The sequence below is a fragment of the Budorcas taxicolor genome, chromosome 15 (assembly GCF_023091745.1).
Source record: "Budorcas taxicolor isolate Tak-1 chromosome 15, Takin1.1, whole genome shotgun sequence".
Lineage (NCBI taxonomy): Eukaryota > Metazoa > Chordata > Mammalia > Artiodactyla > Bovidae > Budorcas > Budorcas taxicolor.
The window spans coordinates 51,685,155-51,702,526 of record NC_068924.1 but is presented as its reverse complement, the minus strand read 5'-3'; the positions used below and the strand labels follow the sequence as shown (position 1 = coordinate 51,702,526).

General features: G+C 39.0%; 1 protein-coding gene across 2 annotated transcripts in view; it reads left to right on the top strand.

Moving 5' to 3' along the window:
- Positions 1-17,372, top strand: part of C2CD3 (C2 domain containing 3 centriole elongation regulator) — a 120,645-nt gene that overhangs the window by 4,895 nt on the left and 98,378 nt on the right. The window contains exons 3-5 of one of the 2 annotated variants that reach the window (XM_052652422.1): positions 278-435; positions 10,293-10,498; positions 11,083-11,330. In XM_052652422.1, coding sequence (XP_052508382.1) covers positions 278-435; positions 10,293-10,498; positions 11,083-11,330 — 612 coding nt within the window. Of the gene's footprint in view, positions 1-277; positions 436-10,292; positions 10,499-11,082; positions 11,331-17,372 lie in introns of those variants that run through there. The other variant, XM_052652423.1, reaches the window with a different exon arrangement.

The window sequence follows — 17,372 nt, the reverse complement described above, 5'->3', positions numbered from 1 at the left end:
TTATCAAATAGTTGATACGCTAACTATTTCTGTGTGATTTTTTTCCCTCCATTTGAGATATTTGTCATTGCTTTTCTTTAAAACTTTGTTTTTTGATCTTGGGTTCACTCTTTCCCACCCCCTGAATGATATGGTAATACATAGTTTATTTGAAAATAAAGTGATTTTTTTTTTTAAGTAAAAACATTTGGTAATGTATACTCCTCTGCCCATTTCCAAAAAAAAAAAAAAAAAATGAAAAATGTCTGCTGATGTTGTTGTAACTGTTTCTGGTTAGATATGGCTGTGCTGGTGCTGGAAGTAATCACCAAACTTGAACATCTTCCAGTTGGTAGAGTTCAGATCAGTGGACTAGCCCAGCTTTCTCCAACCCATCACATCGATGGATTTTTTACCATTGTTTCACCAACATCTAAGAAACTTGGAGAACTCCAGGTAAAAATATCATAATTCTCTGCTACATAGAGTAAAACTTTAGGGGCACAAATATTTGAGTCTGTTTGTAGAATGGGAAGGTACGTGACTCCCAAATGCCATGCAAATACCCACTCCATGCCTTTGTTCTTACCCAGTGACTGTTTTGTACTTATTTCCCACTTATCCATATCCTCTTAGTTCTTTGCTGCCCATCTCAAGTTCCAAGAATCCTTCACAGCTCCTACTGTACTCATTCTTCTCTGTGCTCTCTATTAATTTTATAACATGAATTACATAATCATTGTTCAGTTATAATCTTACATAGTTTCCAAAATCATGTATCTGTAGTTTCCTTTTAATTTCCTTCCCTTTTAGTTTATAGATTCCTTGAGAGACAGGACAGTATTTTCTACTTTCTTTGTTTTTCCCGCACCTCCTAAGGTAGTGACCAGCAGTAGTAGCTTGTTTGACTCATTTAAGTGGTATCTTTGATGTTCATTCATTGATTCAGCCTACATTTTTTTGATAGTTTATTATGTGCCATTAACTTAGGATACGGAGATAAGAGATAGTCCTTTCAATTAGTTTTCCAAAGTCAGGTAGGATGAAATAGAAGATAGTAACAAATAGAACACAGTGTGATACATACATAGTAGATACATGTACTGGATAGTGGGAAAGAACATAGAAGGGTCCCTTTCTGAGGGAGACTGGGAGTTCTTCCTGGAGAACTCTGAATATTCAAATCCTTGAGAAATTTGGTGAGTTTAATACTTTGTCAAATATATTCTAAAATATATATAGAAATTTAAGAAGATATTTAGAAAGCAGTTCGAAAAAGAACATATAACATTACCAGATTTAAGAACTTGTTACAAAACCACAAGCACATAATTGTGTCAAAGGGAGAGAATAAAGTCCAGAAATAGATTTAACTACGTAAAAGAACTTGGGCTTCCCTGGTGGCTCAGTGGTAAAGAATCCGCCTACAATGAAGGAGCCTCAGAAGACTCAGGTTCAATCCCGGGGTCAGGAAGATTCCCCTGGAGGGAGAGCATGGCAGGCCACTCTAGTATTCTAGCCTGGAGAATCCCACGGACAGAGAAGCCTGGCGGGCTACAGTTTGTAGGATCGCAAAGAGTTAGACACAACTGAAGAAACTGATTTGGCATGCATGCAAGTGAAAGAACTTAGCATTTTCTATACTCTTTATCATATTTTTATTTATAGTATTATTGAAAGATAGTGACACCTTATAGTGGTAACTTTGTGGTAAAATGAGACTGGATTACTCCTGCTTTTCTCATATGGTACAAAATTGCATCAGACCAGCAAAAACAGTTTGGCATTGTGTTTCAAGAGCCATAAAAATGATCATATATCATTTACCTGAATAATTCTACTGCTAGGGACTTATATTAAGGAAATACCATAAGAACTGTACAAAAAAGATCTTCACGACCCAGATAATCATGATGATGTGATCACTAATCTAGAGCCAGACATCTTGGAATGTGAAGTCAAGTGGGCCTTAGAAAGCATCACTACGAACAAAACTAGTGGAGGTGATGGAATTCCAGTTGAGCTGTTTCAAATCCTGAAAGATGATGCTGTGAAAGTGCTGCACTCAATATGCCAGCAAATTTGGAAAACTCAGCAGTGGCCACAGGACTGGAAAAGGTCAGTTTTCATTCCAATTCCAAAGAAAGGCAATGCCAAAGAATGCTCAAACTACCGCACAATTGCACTCATCTCACATGCTAGTAAAGTAACGCTCAAAATTCTCCAAGCCAGGCTTCAGCAATATGTGAACCGTGAACTCCCTGATGTTCAAGCTGGTTTTAGAAAAGGCAGAGGAACCAGAGATCAAATTGCCAACATCCGCTGGATCATGGAAAAAGCAAGAGAGTTCCAAAAAAACATCTACTTCTGCTTTATTGACTATGCCAAAGCCTTTGTGTGGATCACAATAAACTGTGGAAAATTCTTCAAGAGATGGGAATACCAGACCACCTGACCTGCCTCTTGAGAAATCTGTATGCAGGTCAGGAAGCAGCACTTAGAACTGGACATGGAACAACAGACTGGTTCCAAATAGCAAAAGGAGTACGTCAAGGCTGTATATTGTCACCCTGCTTATTTAACTTATATGCAGAGTACATCATGAGAAACGCTGGACTGGAAGAAACACAAGCTGGAATCAAGATTGCCAGGAGAAATATCAATCACCTCAGATATGCAGATGACACCACCCTTATGGCAGAAAGTGAAGAGGAGCTAAAAAGCCTCTTGATGAAAGTGAAAGAGGAGAGTGAAAAAGTTGGCTTAAAGCTCAACATTCAGAAAACGAAGATCATGGCATCCGGCCCCATCACTTCATGGCAAATAGATGGGGAAACAGTGTCAGACTTTATTTTGGGGGGCTCCAAAATCACTGCAGATGGTGACTGCAGCCATGAAATTAAAAGACGCTTACTCCTTGGAAGAAAAGTAATGACCAACCTAGGTAGTATATTCAAAAGTAGAGACATTACTTTGCCGACTACGGTCCGTCTAGTCAAGGCTGTGGTTTTTCCAGTGGTCATGTATGGATGTGAGAGTTGGGCTGTGAAGAAAACTGAGCGCCGAAGAATTGATGCTTTTGAACTGTGGTGTTGGAGAAGACTCTTGAGAGTCCCTTGGACTGCAAGGAGATCCATCCAGTCCATTCTGAAGGAGATCAGCCTTGGGATTTCTTTGGAAGGAATGACGCTAAAGCTGAAACTCCAGTACTTTGGCCACCTCATGTGAAGAGTTGACTCATTGGAAAAGACTCTGATGCTGGGAGGGATTGGGGGCAGGAGGAGAAGGGGACAACCGAGGATGAGATGGCTGGATGGCATCACGGACTCGATGAATGTGAGTCTGAGTGAACTCCGGGAGATGGTGATGGACGGGGAGGCCTGGCGTGCTGCGATTCATGGGGTTGCAAAGAGTCGGACACAACTGAGCGACTGAACTGAACTGAATGTAACTGAACCGAACCATAAAAATAGAGGAAAGTAATACACTTAGGACTGGTTATGGAAATGCACGTCTAATATTGAAAAAATTCAAACAACTTCATTAGACAGTATTACAACCAGAGTCTATTAGTGGAATATTTTGTTTCCATAAAAGATAAAATTATGTAGTTATGACTGTGTAGCAACATTGAAAAATTATTTTAGATTGATAGCAAAGAGAATTGAAAGTGTACTCGTGTGTGTATGATCAGTGACTAGGGGGAAGAAAACAAGGGAAAATAAAAACAGTTGAAATATAGAATTCTAGATGGGTTCTTTCCCTATTTTTTAAAAGATCTATGCATTTATTTTTGAGTGTGCTGGGTCTTCATTGCTGCACACAGGCTTTCTCTAGTTGCAGCGAGTGGGGCTACTCTCTAGTGGTGCACATGCTTCTTATGATGTGGTGGCTTCTCTTGTTGAAGAGAAGCTCTCTTGTTGGAGTGGGCTTTTGGCACACGGACTTCAGTAGTTGCAGCAGCTGAGCTCAGTAGTTGTGTGTCAGGGGCTCGAGACCACTGGCTTGGTAGTTGTGCACAGATCCAATTGCCCTGTGGCATGTAGAATCTTCCCAGACCAGAGATTGAACCTGTGTTTCCTGCATTGGCAGGTAGACTCACAACCACTGGACCACCAGGGAAGTCCTCTTTTCCTATTTAAAAAAAACTAGATACAATTCACATGCCATAAAATTCACCCTTTTAAAGTATACAACTCTGTAATTTTTAGTATGTTCATAAGAATGTGCAACCATCATGATTATCTAATTCCAGAACATTTTTATCACCGCAAAAAGAAACAGTATACCCATTAGTAGTCATTCCCCTTTTTACTTTCTCCATCCCCTGGCAATCACTGATCTACTTTTTGTCTCCATAAATTACCTATTCTGAGTATTTCGTGTAAATGATGTAATATGTGGCTCTTTGTATCTGGCTTCTTTGACTTATTATAATGTTTTAAAGGTTCATCCATGTTGTAGCATGAAGCAGAACTTTATTCCTTATTGTAGCTAAATAATATTCTATTGTATGGATATATCACATGTTGTTTATCCATTCTTCAGTTGATGGACATTTGGCTTGTTTCAACTTTCTGGCTTTTATGAATAATGCTGCTATGAACATTTGCATACAGGTTTTTTGTGAACAGATGCTTTCAGTTCCTTTGTATATACCTTGGTGTAGAATTGTGATCATGTGGTAGCTATTTAAACTTTGAGGAACTGCTGGCCTGTTTCCTAACTGTTTTCTAAGGTGTTGGATCATTTTTTTCCCCTTATTTGAATGTCAGCTGATAAAATAATACTATGTTTTTTATTTAAATATCATTGGATTTGTTGGAGAATTGTTTTTATAGAGTCTTGGAGATTGAGGTCAGATTTTGAAAGATTATGGAATAAGTACATGCATAGTAATTACAGTGAAGAAGTAGAAATAACAGAGACTTACATTTTCCAGAGAGAGATAGTGTAACCTAATGGATATAGCACCAGACTTGGACATGGAAAAATTGGTTGGTGTTCATTTGTACTCTCTGAGTTTCAGTATCCTATTTTATAAAATGAAGATCATAACATTTACCTTACAGCCTTGTTGCAGGGATTAAGTGATATGAACAAAAATATGGAAGTACTTAACATGGTGCTCAGGCATATGAGAGGCACATATAAAATTTACTTGAATTGTAGAGGAAAAGATTGATGGTGGTAGAATTGAGAAATTTGTTGATACTTTAGAAGAGGAATTGGCACACTTTGCCTAGTGGTCTGAATCTGGCTTTCTAACTGAAAGTTTTTTTATATTTTTAAAGGGTCATTTAAAAAAAAAATTGTTCAATACAGCTGAAAATATTTACCCTCTGCCCCTTTACAGAATGAGTTTGCTGACCCCTTGTAGAGAGTAAGAGACCTGATTTGTAGACCAAGAGAAAAGCAAGTGAAGAAAGATACAGAAAATAAAGGAGGATAATTGAGCAAGGTTAATTATCTGGAAAAGGTCAGTTTTCATTCCAGTCCCAAAGGCAATTTCAGAGAATGTTCAAATATACAGTTGCACTCATTTCACACACTAGCAAAGTAATGCTCAAAATCCTTCAAGCTACGCTTCAATAGTATGTGAACTTAGAACTTCCAGATATACAAGCTGGATTTAGAGAAGGCAGAGGAACCAGAGGTCAAATTGCCAACATCCATTGGATCACAAAACTAGAAAATTCCAGAAAAACATCTGCTTCATTGAATACTGTAAAGCCTTTGACTGTGTAGATCACAACAAACTGTGGAAAATTCTGAAAGAGGTGGGAATACCAGACCACCTTACCTGCCTCCTGTAAAACCTGTATGCCAGTCAAGAAGCAACAGTTAGAACCGGACATGGAACAATGTACTGGTTCCAAATTGGGAAAGGAGTACATCAAGGCTGTATAGTATCACCCTGCTTATGTAACTTATATGTAGAGTACATCATGCAAAATGCTGGGCTGGATGAAGCGCAAGCTGGAATCAAGATTGCTGGGAGAAATACCAATAACCTTAGATATGCAGATAACACCACCCTAACGGCAGAAAGTGAAGAGGAATTAAAGAGCCTCTTGATGAAGGTGAAAGAAGAGAGTGAAAAGGCTGACTTAAAACTCAACATTGAAAAAACTAAGATCATGGCATACAGTTCCATCACTTCATGGTAAATAGGTGGGGAAACAATAGAAACAGTGGCAGACTTTATTTTCTTGGGCTCCAGATTTACTGCAGATGGTGATTGTAGCCATGTAGCTCACTCCTTGGAAGAAAAGCAATGACAAATCTAGACATCATATTGAAAAGCAGAGACATTACTTTGCCTACAAAGGTCCATATAGTCAAAGCTAGTTTTTCCAGTAGTCATGTATAGCTGTGAGAGCTGGACAATAAATAAGGCTGAGCACCAAAGAATGGATACTTTGAACTGTGGTGTTGGAAAAGACTCTTGAGAGTCCCCTGGACATCATGGAGATCAAACTAGTCAAATCCTAAAGGAATTCAGCCCTGAATGTTCATTGGAAAGACTGATGCTGATGCTGAAGCTTCAATACTTTGGCCACCTGATGTGAAGAGCTGACTCATTGGAAAAGACTCTCATGCTGCAAAGAATTGAGGGCAGGAGGAGAAAGGACGACAGTGGATGAGATGGTTGGATGGCATCACCGACTCAACAGACATGAGTTTGAACAAGCTCCAGGAGTTGGTGATGGACAGGGAAGTCTGGCGTGCTGCAGTCATGGGGTCACAAAGAGTTGAATGCGACTGAACTGAACTGACTGAAATACAAAAATGAATTTGCAAAATAATATCTTAGATAAATAAGATATTAAAAACTGAATATTCTTTGGCTCCTCAACCAGGAGGGATTAACATTTCTTAAAATGTTAATGGGGGAAAAAGAGATATTAACTGGAATAAGTCAGGTTTGATAGTCATCCATATTATTTATGTATCAGTACTTCTCTTTTATAGAGTTGTGTTCCATTGTATGGATACTACACAGTTTTTATCCATTTGCCTTAGATAAAACAAGGGAGATATCTTTGCCTTGTTCTTGTTCATGGGAGGAAAGCATTTGGTCTTTTCACTGTTAAATATGTTAGATGCAGGTTTTTCATAGATGCCCTTTATCATTGAGAGAGTCCAAGTTTTCTGATAATTTGATCATAAATGAGTATTGTATTTTATCAAACTCAGTTGTTGCTAGAGGTTAAAGGTGAGAAGATATGACTACAAAGGGAGTATTTTAGGGGTGATGCAGGTGTTCCATATCTTAAATATGGTGGTGGTCGCTTGCATCTAAGCATAGTTTTGGCCTTTCTTGTTGGCTCAGCAGTAAAGAATCCACCTGCCCATGCAGGAGACACTGTTTCTATCCCTGGGTCAGGAAGATCCCCTGGAGGAGGAAATGGCAACCCACTCCAGTATTCTTGCCTGGGAAATCTACTCCAGCTAATTTTTGCCACATTGCAATGGGGACCCAGGATTGTTGGAACTTCTGATTTTTCGAGAGAGGCCAGAAATGCAAATTTTTACCTAAAATCTGTTTTTTAAATCACCGTTAAATAATTTTTAAATCTTCACAAATGCTATATTGACCAGCATAAGTCTGAAAAATAGATATACTAGTTTTCTCTCTCTAATACTGATATGTTGTAAATGTAGAAGATGACTGTGGGCAGCTTAGTGCTAAAGAGAGCATTGAGTCATTGAGAGAACACTGAATTGTGTTCTTAAGGATATTTTATTACACATGTGTGAATCATGTGGTATATTCAAGGTATTTGTGGATGGCATGGAATTTAGAAAAGCTGTGATATGTTTGGGCAGTAGAATGATGGTCTGGCAATGGCACCAAAAAGGAGTAAGTCAACCTCCCTTATCCTAGCTAGTAGAAGAAGTAGTTTCCTTTGGAGAAACTTTGGCGGAAATGAGGATACTTTAAGAAAGAGATGTTCAGTTAAAGTGTAAAGTGATAAGGTAGTATGTATCCAATAGAAAATCTGCAGGGCTCAGTGAAGGGGTTGTCAGAGGAGCATCAGGATGAACTTTGATTGGGGAAGAGCATAACTGCTGTGGACTGAAATGAGGATCTGCCAAGATGAACACAGGAGTGTATTGGGTACACTGTATGGAAACAGAGGGGTTAGGAGTGGAGATTGCTTGGACTGGTAGGAATTGCTGGAACAGTATTCTGTTTTACACCTGCAAAACTTGACTCATGCTTTTTTCTCTGCCTGGAATGTTTTACCTCAGTCCCTGCTCATTCATATTTAAGGTTCTGAACTCGAGTATTTATTTTTCAGTCCTGGAAGCCATCTCTAGCCCTTCTTCCTCACTTCTTCCCCAAGCCCAGACCCCTCTTTCGTGTTCCTGCAGCACCCAGTACACATACTTATTCTTAAAACTCATCATTTTATATTAAAATTACTTCTTGTTAAATTTCCCTACAAGATGGCTTCCCTGGTGGCTCAGATGGTAAAGAATCTGCTTCCAATGCAGGAGACCCAGGTTCAATCCCTGAGTTGGAAAGATCCCCTGGAGAAGGTAATGGCAGCCCACTCCAGTATCCTTGCCTGGAGAATTCCATGGACAGAGGAGCCTGGTGGGCTGTAGTCCATGGGGTTGCAAAGTGTCGGACACTACTGAGCAGCTAACCCTTTCACTTTCACAAGATACTCTGATCCTGTGGGTCAGATTCCATGTTTTATTATCTCTTTGCCCCAGGCAAGTAGCACAGAACTTGGCACTGAACTGATCTCAAAAAATACTTGTTAATTGAACAAAGGAGTTAGACCAGCACCTGTATTTTCATTGTAAAGTAGGTGTGGCAGGTACCTGGACTTGCTTTTTTCCCCCCCTCACTGGTAATGGAGACCTTTGAGTTGTTTTGTAACTAGTTCAAATTTTTTAAGGAAAAAGCAAAACTATGACCAGCCAGTAGGTCATTGTTAATGCCAGGGACTCTATCTTTATTCTCAGTGTCTCCTTTGTTTTTAGAATACAGTGGCAATCTTCTGGCAAGTGATGAATGGTAGGGGACAATTTTCTGACACATTTGGGCAGCCAGGATTTTATGTGATCCTCTTAGAGCAATGACTGCATGAAGTATTTATCCCACTGCATTCTGGTCATTTGTAGAAAATCTTGATGAATAGATTTAAAGGACTTTGTGCTACCTGGTTCATGAACAAAGTTCTCATCAAGACCCAAGTGTGTTTATTGAGTCTCTGCCTTGACAATTTCTCCACACAAATTACTCCATTGACTTCTTAAAATGTTTAACTGCAGTCTTTCATTTTGGCCTTAGGCCATTTATCATTATGTAACTCTCTTCGGCTCCTTTAACAATTCCTTCTGCTTTCTATGTCATTGTAGCCTAACTTTCAACACTGTTCTTCTTTTCTTTGGGGGAGTACATTATTCAGTTTCTTCTCTGAAGTTTTGCTTTAGGCTGTTTTACTTTTTACTCCCCCATTAGACTTTGTTTAGCTTTTCGGAGAACTGGAGAGTTTTTCAGTAGAGGGCCTGAATTCAGTGGAGTGAGATGATAAAGAAAACTTCAAGAAAACTAAAAGTTTACATCTTACTGTTCTTCCTCTTCACCCTGCCTCCTCCCCAGCATAGAACTAGGGCCTTATTTTTCTCAAATGACCAGCAATAAGGATGCAACAAGTTGTTTTTTTATTTGTCAGACCATTAGTCATTGTGTGCTCTAAGTGTGTGCTTATTCTGATTAGTCTACAGAAACATGAATAAGACAGTCCATGCCTTCGAGTAATTCATAATCTAATTAGGATAACAAATAAACTGAAAGTACAAATACCTCCTTTAAGCATCTGCTTTCTTTTAAATCTTCAAATTAGGATAATATACTTTCCTGACAGAATTATATCATCGCATCTGCTTCTCTATGTGAGGAATGTAGCACAGTTTCTGGCCTCTTATAGTATTCAATAAATGGAGGTTATATGAATGGATAGATACAGAGTAAGTAGAAAAACAGAAAATGGAATGGCCATAAGGTCTCTGCCTAGACACAAAAAAGTTTTCATAGAGGAAGTAATACTGGAGGAAATCTGCATATAGAGGCATAAAGGAATGAAATATAAGGTAAATTTAGAAAACTCAAGTAATTAGTAAATCTAGGAGAGAGAGATGGGGAGGAGAGCACAGTGAGAGATGAGACTTCTGATGTAGGCAGGAATTTGAACTTGATCCTATAAGAAATGGGGGTCATTAATTAATATTAAACAGTTTAAAAATTAATCAATGCTAAAAAATATTAATACATTGCATGTCTCTTTCAGGTCTCACTTGCCCTGGAGCCTTTGTCAGAAACTTATGACAGCTATAATCCTCTTCCTACCACAGAAAACGTGCTTTTATCTGAGCAGGGATTCAGAGAATATTCTGAAGCAAGCAATACTCAATTTCTGGTTCCATCAAGGATCCCTACTACCAAAATTGATGGAAAAGATTTAGCAGCTAATAGCAGTAGGTCAACCCCGCCAAGGTAATTACCACACCTAATACCAATCAGTCTGTCAGTTAACTCCCACTGAATGCATAATTTTTGTCTTTCATTTGAGGTTGCTTAAAAGACTAAAGGTAGTCATTTCACCAAATAAGTATTAAGTACTCACTGTTTCCTGGTGCTGGGCATAGAAATTAATAAGAGGCAGTTCCTGTTTTGAAGATGGCTCATAATCTAGTGAGGAGGCCAATACACAGATAAATAAGTATGTCTAAGTCATATAGAGATGCTATGATAGATGTGTAATGAGGGAAAGAGGGAAAAGGCAGTGTTTTATGAAAGGGAATGAAGGAAGAAAGATAGATTTTGATTTTAAATAATTATCAGGCATTTGCTTTGTGTCACGCTCAGCACTGAGCTCTTTGTTTCATTGTCTCACTTTAGCCACAACCATACAGTAGGTAAAACATCTCTATTATTTATTTCATTTGGGAGATGAAAACAGATTTACAAAGTCTGAGCTACACTGCTATACGCCAGTGATCCCCTTTCTGTCTCTGATGAAGCATAATGTTACCATAATGGTTAATATACTGCTGAAGTTCTCCTTTATTTTAAAACAGGGGGAAAGACCACTTGTACTTTGCAGAGAACTCTGATACAATAAAGGACTCTTTCTGTGGACTCCAGCACCATCTTAATTCAGGACAGAGTTTAGAGTCTGTGACTCTGAAAGGCAAAGCCCCATGGAAGCAGATGTCCCTTCTCAACAGTTCTGAATTCCAGCCTCAAATTAGCACAGTTGCCAAGAGTCACAGTGACTCATGCGTTCTTTCTTCAAACAACCCCCCTACCAAGGACCTTCTTTCAGGTATGAATGTATCTGTGAACTGAGACTAAGCTATGTTTACTGGGACTCTGCTCATTAAGCAACGTACAAAGAGAAGCAAGACTTCTGTTTGAACTAAATAGGCAAATAAAAGTGAGTAATCTTACTAGAGTCCAGAATCTCTAACCATTGCATGGCAGCTCTATTAAACCACTGAATTACTTATAAATAATTATTGGGTGCTTATAATTTTAAGTTTAGAGAAGGCCATTTAAAGTGAACCTGAGTATGCAAGAAAAGTCTTTATCACAGAAAAATATTAGTCCTTGTTTTTTCCCAGATAATTCAAAGGGAATAAGAATTTTGTCTTCTCATCAGAATTTACTTATACCATTGTGCAGAGGCTAGTACTAAATCTGTTTCATATTCTGAAAATTGTTGGTTACATTGGGAACATTCATTGCACAAAAACTGCTAATCTTAAGCCTGGGAGTTAAATATGACTGACAGCCGAACAGAAAGGAGTAGGTTTACCTGTGTAAGAACTTAGACTGAAATTTTAAAAGAAAATAGCAACTGAATCAGATCACTTCATGTTGGAGAGTGGTATTCTAAAAGCAGTTTTGGTACCTTGTGTTGCACTGCAATGGTCAGCCATATATCTCTGTGACATCAACAGCATGACATGAATTTGTTGCCATCCTCACAAGTAAAATTTCCAAAGTAGAATATCTATGACAGTAGTAGAAAAATCTTTTAAATTAAAACTGCTTGGGTACATAATTTTCATTAATAAGGATTTTTTTAATGAAGAAAAACATTGTGTTCATAATTTTTCAACTAAAGTGTCTGTGATCTCCCATTTTAAAAAATATATCCTGATTATAATATTTTATACTTTAATGTAACCCTAGGCTGCACTAACGAAAATTGTCCCACTATACTCAGCACTTGTCATCTCACACCTGGAATATTTTGTATAGACCTGGAAACCAGACTTTGAGAACCAGGCTTTCATTAAGCAGTTACTTCTTCAGCACTTATCAAATGTCTGACACTCTTCTAGGTGTGAGGAATACAGCAATTTATTTTTTTTTTAAGGCCCCCAAATCTTACCCTATGGATCTTCTCTTCTAGATGGAAACAGATGATACACTAGGTGTATGTAGTGTTAGATGGTGATAATGGCAATTGTGAAAAATGAAGCAGGGAAAAAGAGGGAATGCTGTTTTATGCATCTTGGCAAAGGAAGGCCCCTTTAAGAAGTTAATATTAAAGATCTATAGAAGATGAGTTCCTTCTAAGGAGAGTATCTAGACTAGAGTACTAATTTCACATGCTAGCAAGGTAAGGCTCAAAATCCTTCAAGCTAGGCTTTAGCAGTACATGAACTAAGAACTTCCAGATGTACAACCTGAATTTAGAAAAGGCAGAGGAGCCAGAGATCAAATGGCCAACATCCGTTGGATCATTGAAAAAGCGAGAGAGTTCCAGAAAAACATCTACTACTGCTTCATTGACTATGCCAAAGCCTTTGACTGTGTGGATCACAACAAACCGTAGAAAATTCTTAAAGAGATGGGAATACCAGACCACCTTACCTGCCTCCTGAGAAATCTGTGTGCAGGTCAAGAAGCAACAGTTAGAACTGGACATGGAACAACAGACTGGTTCCATATTAGGATAGGAGTGTGTCAAGGCTGTATCTTGTCACCCTGCTTATTTAACTTCTATGCAGAGTACATCATGAGAAATGTTGGGCTGGAAGAAGCACAAGCTGGAATCAAGATCGCCAGGGGAAATGTCAATAACCTTAGATATGCACATGAAACCATCCTAATGGCAGAATGCAAAGAGGAACCTAAGAGCCTCTTGATGAAAGTCAAAGAGGAGAGTGAAAAGCTGCCTTAAAACTCAACATTCAAAAAACTAAGATCATGGCTTCTGGTCCTGTCACTTCATGGCAAATAGATGGGAAAAAAATGGACAGTGAGAGACTTTATTTTCTTGTGCTCCAAAATCACTGTGGACGGTGACTGCAGCCATGATATTAAAAGACACTTGATCCTTGGAACAAAAGCTATAATAAACCTATAGAGAGTATTAATTAGCAGAGGCATTACTTTGCCAACAAAGGTCTGTCTAGTCAAAGCTATTGTTTTTCCAGTTGTCATGTACAGTTGTAAGAGTTGGACCGTAAAGAAGGCTGAGCACTGAAGAATGGATGCTTTCAAACTGTGGTGCTGGAGAAGACTCTTGAGAGTCCCTTGGGTAACAGAGAGATCAAACCAGTCAATCCTAAAGGAAATCAGTCTGGAATATTCACTGGAAGGACTGATACTGAAGCTGAAGCTCCAATAGTTTGGCTACTTGATGCAAAGAGCTGATTCATTGGAGAAGACCCTGATACTGGGAAAGATTGAGGGCAGGAGGAGGAGGGGGCAACAGAGGATGAGGTAGTTGGATGGCATCACTAACACAATGGACATGAGTTTGAGCAGACTCCAGAAGATAGTGAAGGACAAGGAGCCTGGTGTGCAGCAGTCCATAGGGTCCCAAAGAGTTGGACATGACTGAATGAACAACAACCTAGACTAGGGAAGGAACCACCACAAGATATTTAGCATTAAGAAAACAGCTAAACAGCTACCATTTATTGAGTATCCATTATTGCTAGCTACTATGCCAGGTGCCTTATACATATACACTTAACAAAAACCAAGTGAGATTGGGATTGTTCTGTTCAGTCACTCAGTTGTGTCTGACTCCTTTCAACCCCATGGACTGCAGCACGCCAGGCCTCCCTGTCCGTCACCAACTCCCGGAGTTCACTCAGACTCATGTCTGTTGAGTCGATGATGCCATCCAACCATCTCATTCTCTGTCGTTCCCTTTTGTTCCCACCTTCAGTCTTTCCCAGCATCAGGGTCTTTTCAGATGAGTCAGCTCTTCAAATCAGGTGGCCAAAGTATTGGAGTTTCAGCTTCAACATCAGTCCTTCCAATGAATATTCAGGACTGATCTCCTTTAGGGTGGACTGGTTGGATCTCCTCGCAGTCCAAGGGACTCTCAAGAATCTTCTCCAACACCACAGTTCAAAAGCATCAATTCCTCAGCACTCAGCTTCCTTTATAGTCCAACTCTCACATCCATACATGACTACTGGAAAAACAATAGCCTTGACTAGACAGACCTTTGTTGGCAAAGTAATGTCTCTGCTTTTTAATATGCTGTCTAGGTTGGTCATAACTTTTCTTTCAAGGAGTAAGCGTCCTCTAATCGGATTGTTATCCCTTTTAATGGGATTGTTATCCCTATTTTAAAATGAAGACGTGGGCTCACAGGGAGTTTCTGTTCTATCAAGGGGGACAGCTGCTTCTTGGCTCCAGTTCATTGTTATCTTAGACTGTAAGGCAAAGTCCTTTGCTTCAGTCCTGTTGTACGTTCATTGTTTTCTTAGACCTGCTTTAAAAAAAAAAAAAATCAAGAACTCTGCTGGCCAACTGTTCAAGCCAAACACAGTGTGCCAGGTGCAACCCATGGGCTGCCAGTGTGCAAATCTCTTCCATAAGGGTTACTGGGATCATTGGGTTTAAACAGAAAACATGACAGATTGTGACTAAGTCTAAGTTAATAGTCCAGTATTCTACCTGTGCAAAAATGGGAAAGGATAGCTTCAAGAGACAGTGAATTCTTTATCGCTGATAATGGTCAAGTGTGGGCTGGATAACTTTGTGATGGGACTCTTACAGATGGGATTAAATCACCAAGTAGACGTCTATCTTTAAGATCCCTTCCAACCACAAGACTGTGGAGAATGAAGATATAAGTGGACCACTTTAGTAAGAAGGTCTAGAGCTAAGGTCATGGAGGATTATAATACATAAACCTAACCACCTTCCTGGTCTTTATTAAAATGACCTCATAAAAGGGGATACAGAGCTAAATTAGTCATCAAGCTAGTATTTATAAAACACTAACTATACTTCCCTGGTGGCTCAGACGGTAAAGTGTCTGTCTACAATGCAGAAGACCAGGGTTTGAGCGCTGGGTTGGGAAGATCCCCTGGAGAAGGAAATGGCAATCCAATCCAGTACTATTACCTGGAAAATCCCATGGACAGAGGAGCCTGGTAGGCCCCAGTCTATGGGGTCGCAAGAAGTCGGAGACGACTGAGCGACTTCACTTTCACTTTCCAACTATACATCCTACTTACAAGAGTTGGGATTTAGAATAGATAGCAAGGAGTAGGAGCAAAAACCAGAAGCTTTATACCTCCCTGTTGAGCAAGGGCTGTGCCCCTGACATGTAAGAAATAAACAAGGGAAACATTAGTCCTAAACTCACAAGTGCCTTTCCTTTGTGTTCAGAAAATGATTATTGAGTTGAGGTGCAGGAAGATCCTATGACAGCTTTCTTAGTGTGGAAACCAGCTTCCTCTTATGAAGAGGAGATAAGGTGTTTTTGTTGCCATGCCTTAGACTTTAGAGAAACTTTTCGAAGAGTGCTTGTTTCAAGGAAGAAACCAATCAGTGAAAGCCAATCAATGAACCATCCTTGCTCGGATTTGTTGACTTGTTGCCATCAGTGTTTCTTTTTTAAAATATGCTATTGGAAAGAATCTTCAGTGCCTGTTCTTTTTCAGATGTTAATAACTAATTAAATCACTCTTAAAATATTACCATTCCAGGGAAATTTTTATTTAGCAAAAAAATGCAATTCAACAGAAAGCTTTTGAGTGCCTATTTTGTGTCAGCCATTGTTTTGAGTATTGGGGTTACAGTGAGAAATGAGTCCCTGACCTTAATGAATTCATTCTAGTAAGAGAAATAGACTCTAAAGCAGATACGGTATAATTATATATGATATATACAACAGTGAAAGTATTTATTAAAACATTTAATGAGCACATATAATCATGTGTGATATATTACAACAGTGGAAGTATTTATTAAAACATTTAATCAGGGAGGGAAATGGAAAGAAGGTTCAAGAGGGAGGGGACATATGTATACCTATGACAGATTCATGTTGAGGTTTAACAGAAAACAACAAAATTCTGTAAAGGATAACTTCAACAAAATTGAAGTTATCCTTCAATTAAAAAATGAATGAAGTGAAAGTCACTCAGTCATGTCCAACTCTTTGTGACCCCATGTACTATACAGTCCATGGAATTCTCTAGGCCAGAATACTGGAGTGGGTAGCCTTTCCCAACCCAGTGATCGAACCCAGGTCTCCTGCATTGCGGGCGGTTTCTTTACTAGCTGAGCCACAAGGGAAGCCAAAAAAAAGAAAAATTTTTAATCAAATTCCTGATACGTACCAGGCAACAAGGATACAGAGACTCACAAAAGCCAGTCCATCACCTCAAAGTTGATTGGGTGAGATAAACAATTTTAATATTGCATGATAATTCTTTGATGGAATGGAATACCTAGAACTTTGAGAGTACAAAGGAAGTATTGTGTTTAAGGAATTAAAAATAGTTGTGTATGAGTAGATCATAAAGTACCAAGACTCTTTGTCTCTGGACAATAGTCCATGTCAGTTTTCCATGTCAGTAGAAAAACTATTTTTCTACATGGCCCTAAAGTCAAATGAAGTTTTTTATTGACACTGCTTTTCATTAACAACTTTATTCATAAAGCATTTATTGAGTGTGCCTACCTCATTAAAGATCTTTAAACCATATCAAATTAAGCCAAGTATTAACTGGAAACTAAAAACAAGGAGGACTTCATGTCATATAGCAAGCTTCTTTTTCTTTTTTTCTAATTAATTTATTTTAATTGGAGACTAATTACTTCACAATATTGTGGTGGTTTTTGCCATACATTGACATGAATAAGCCACAGATGTACATGTGTCCCCCCCACCCTACCCCGAACCCCCCCTCCTTCTTCCCTCCCCATCCCATCCCTCTGGGTCATCCCAGTGTACTGGCTTGGAGTGCCTTGTTTCATGCATCAAACTTGGACTGGTCATCTGTTTCACATATGGTAATATACATGTTTCAGTGCTGTTCTCTCGAATCATCCCACCCTCGCCTTCTCCCAGAGTCCAAAAGTCTGTTCTGCCTCT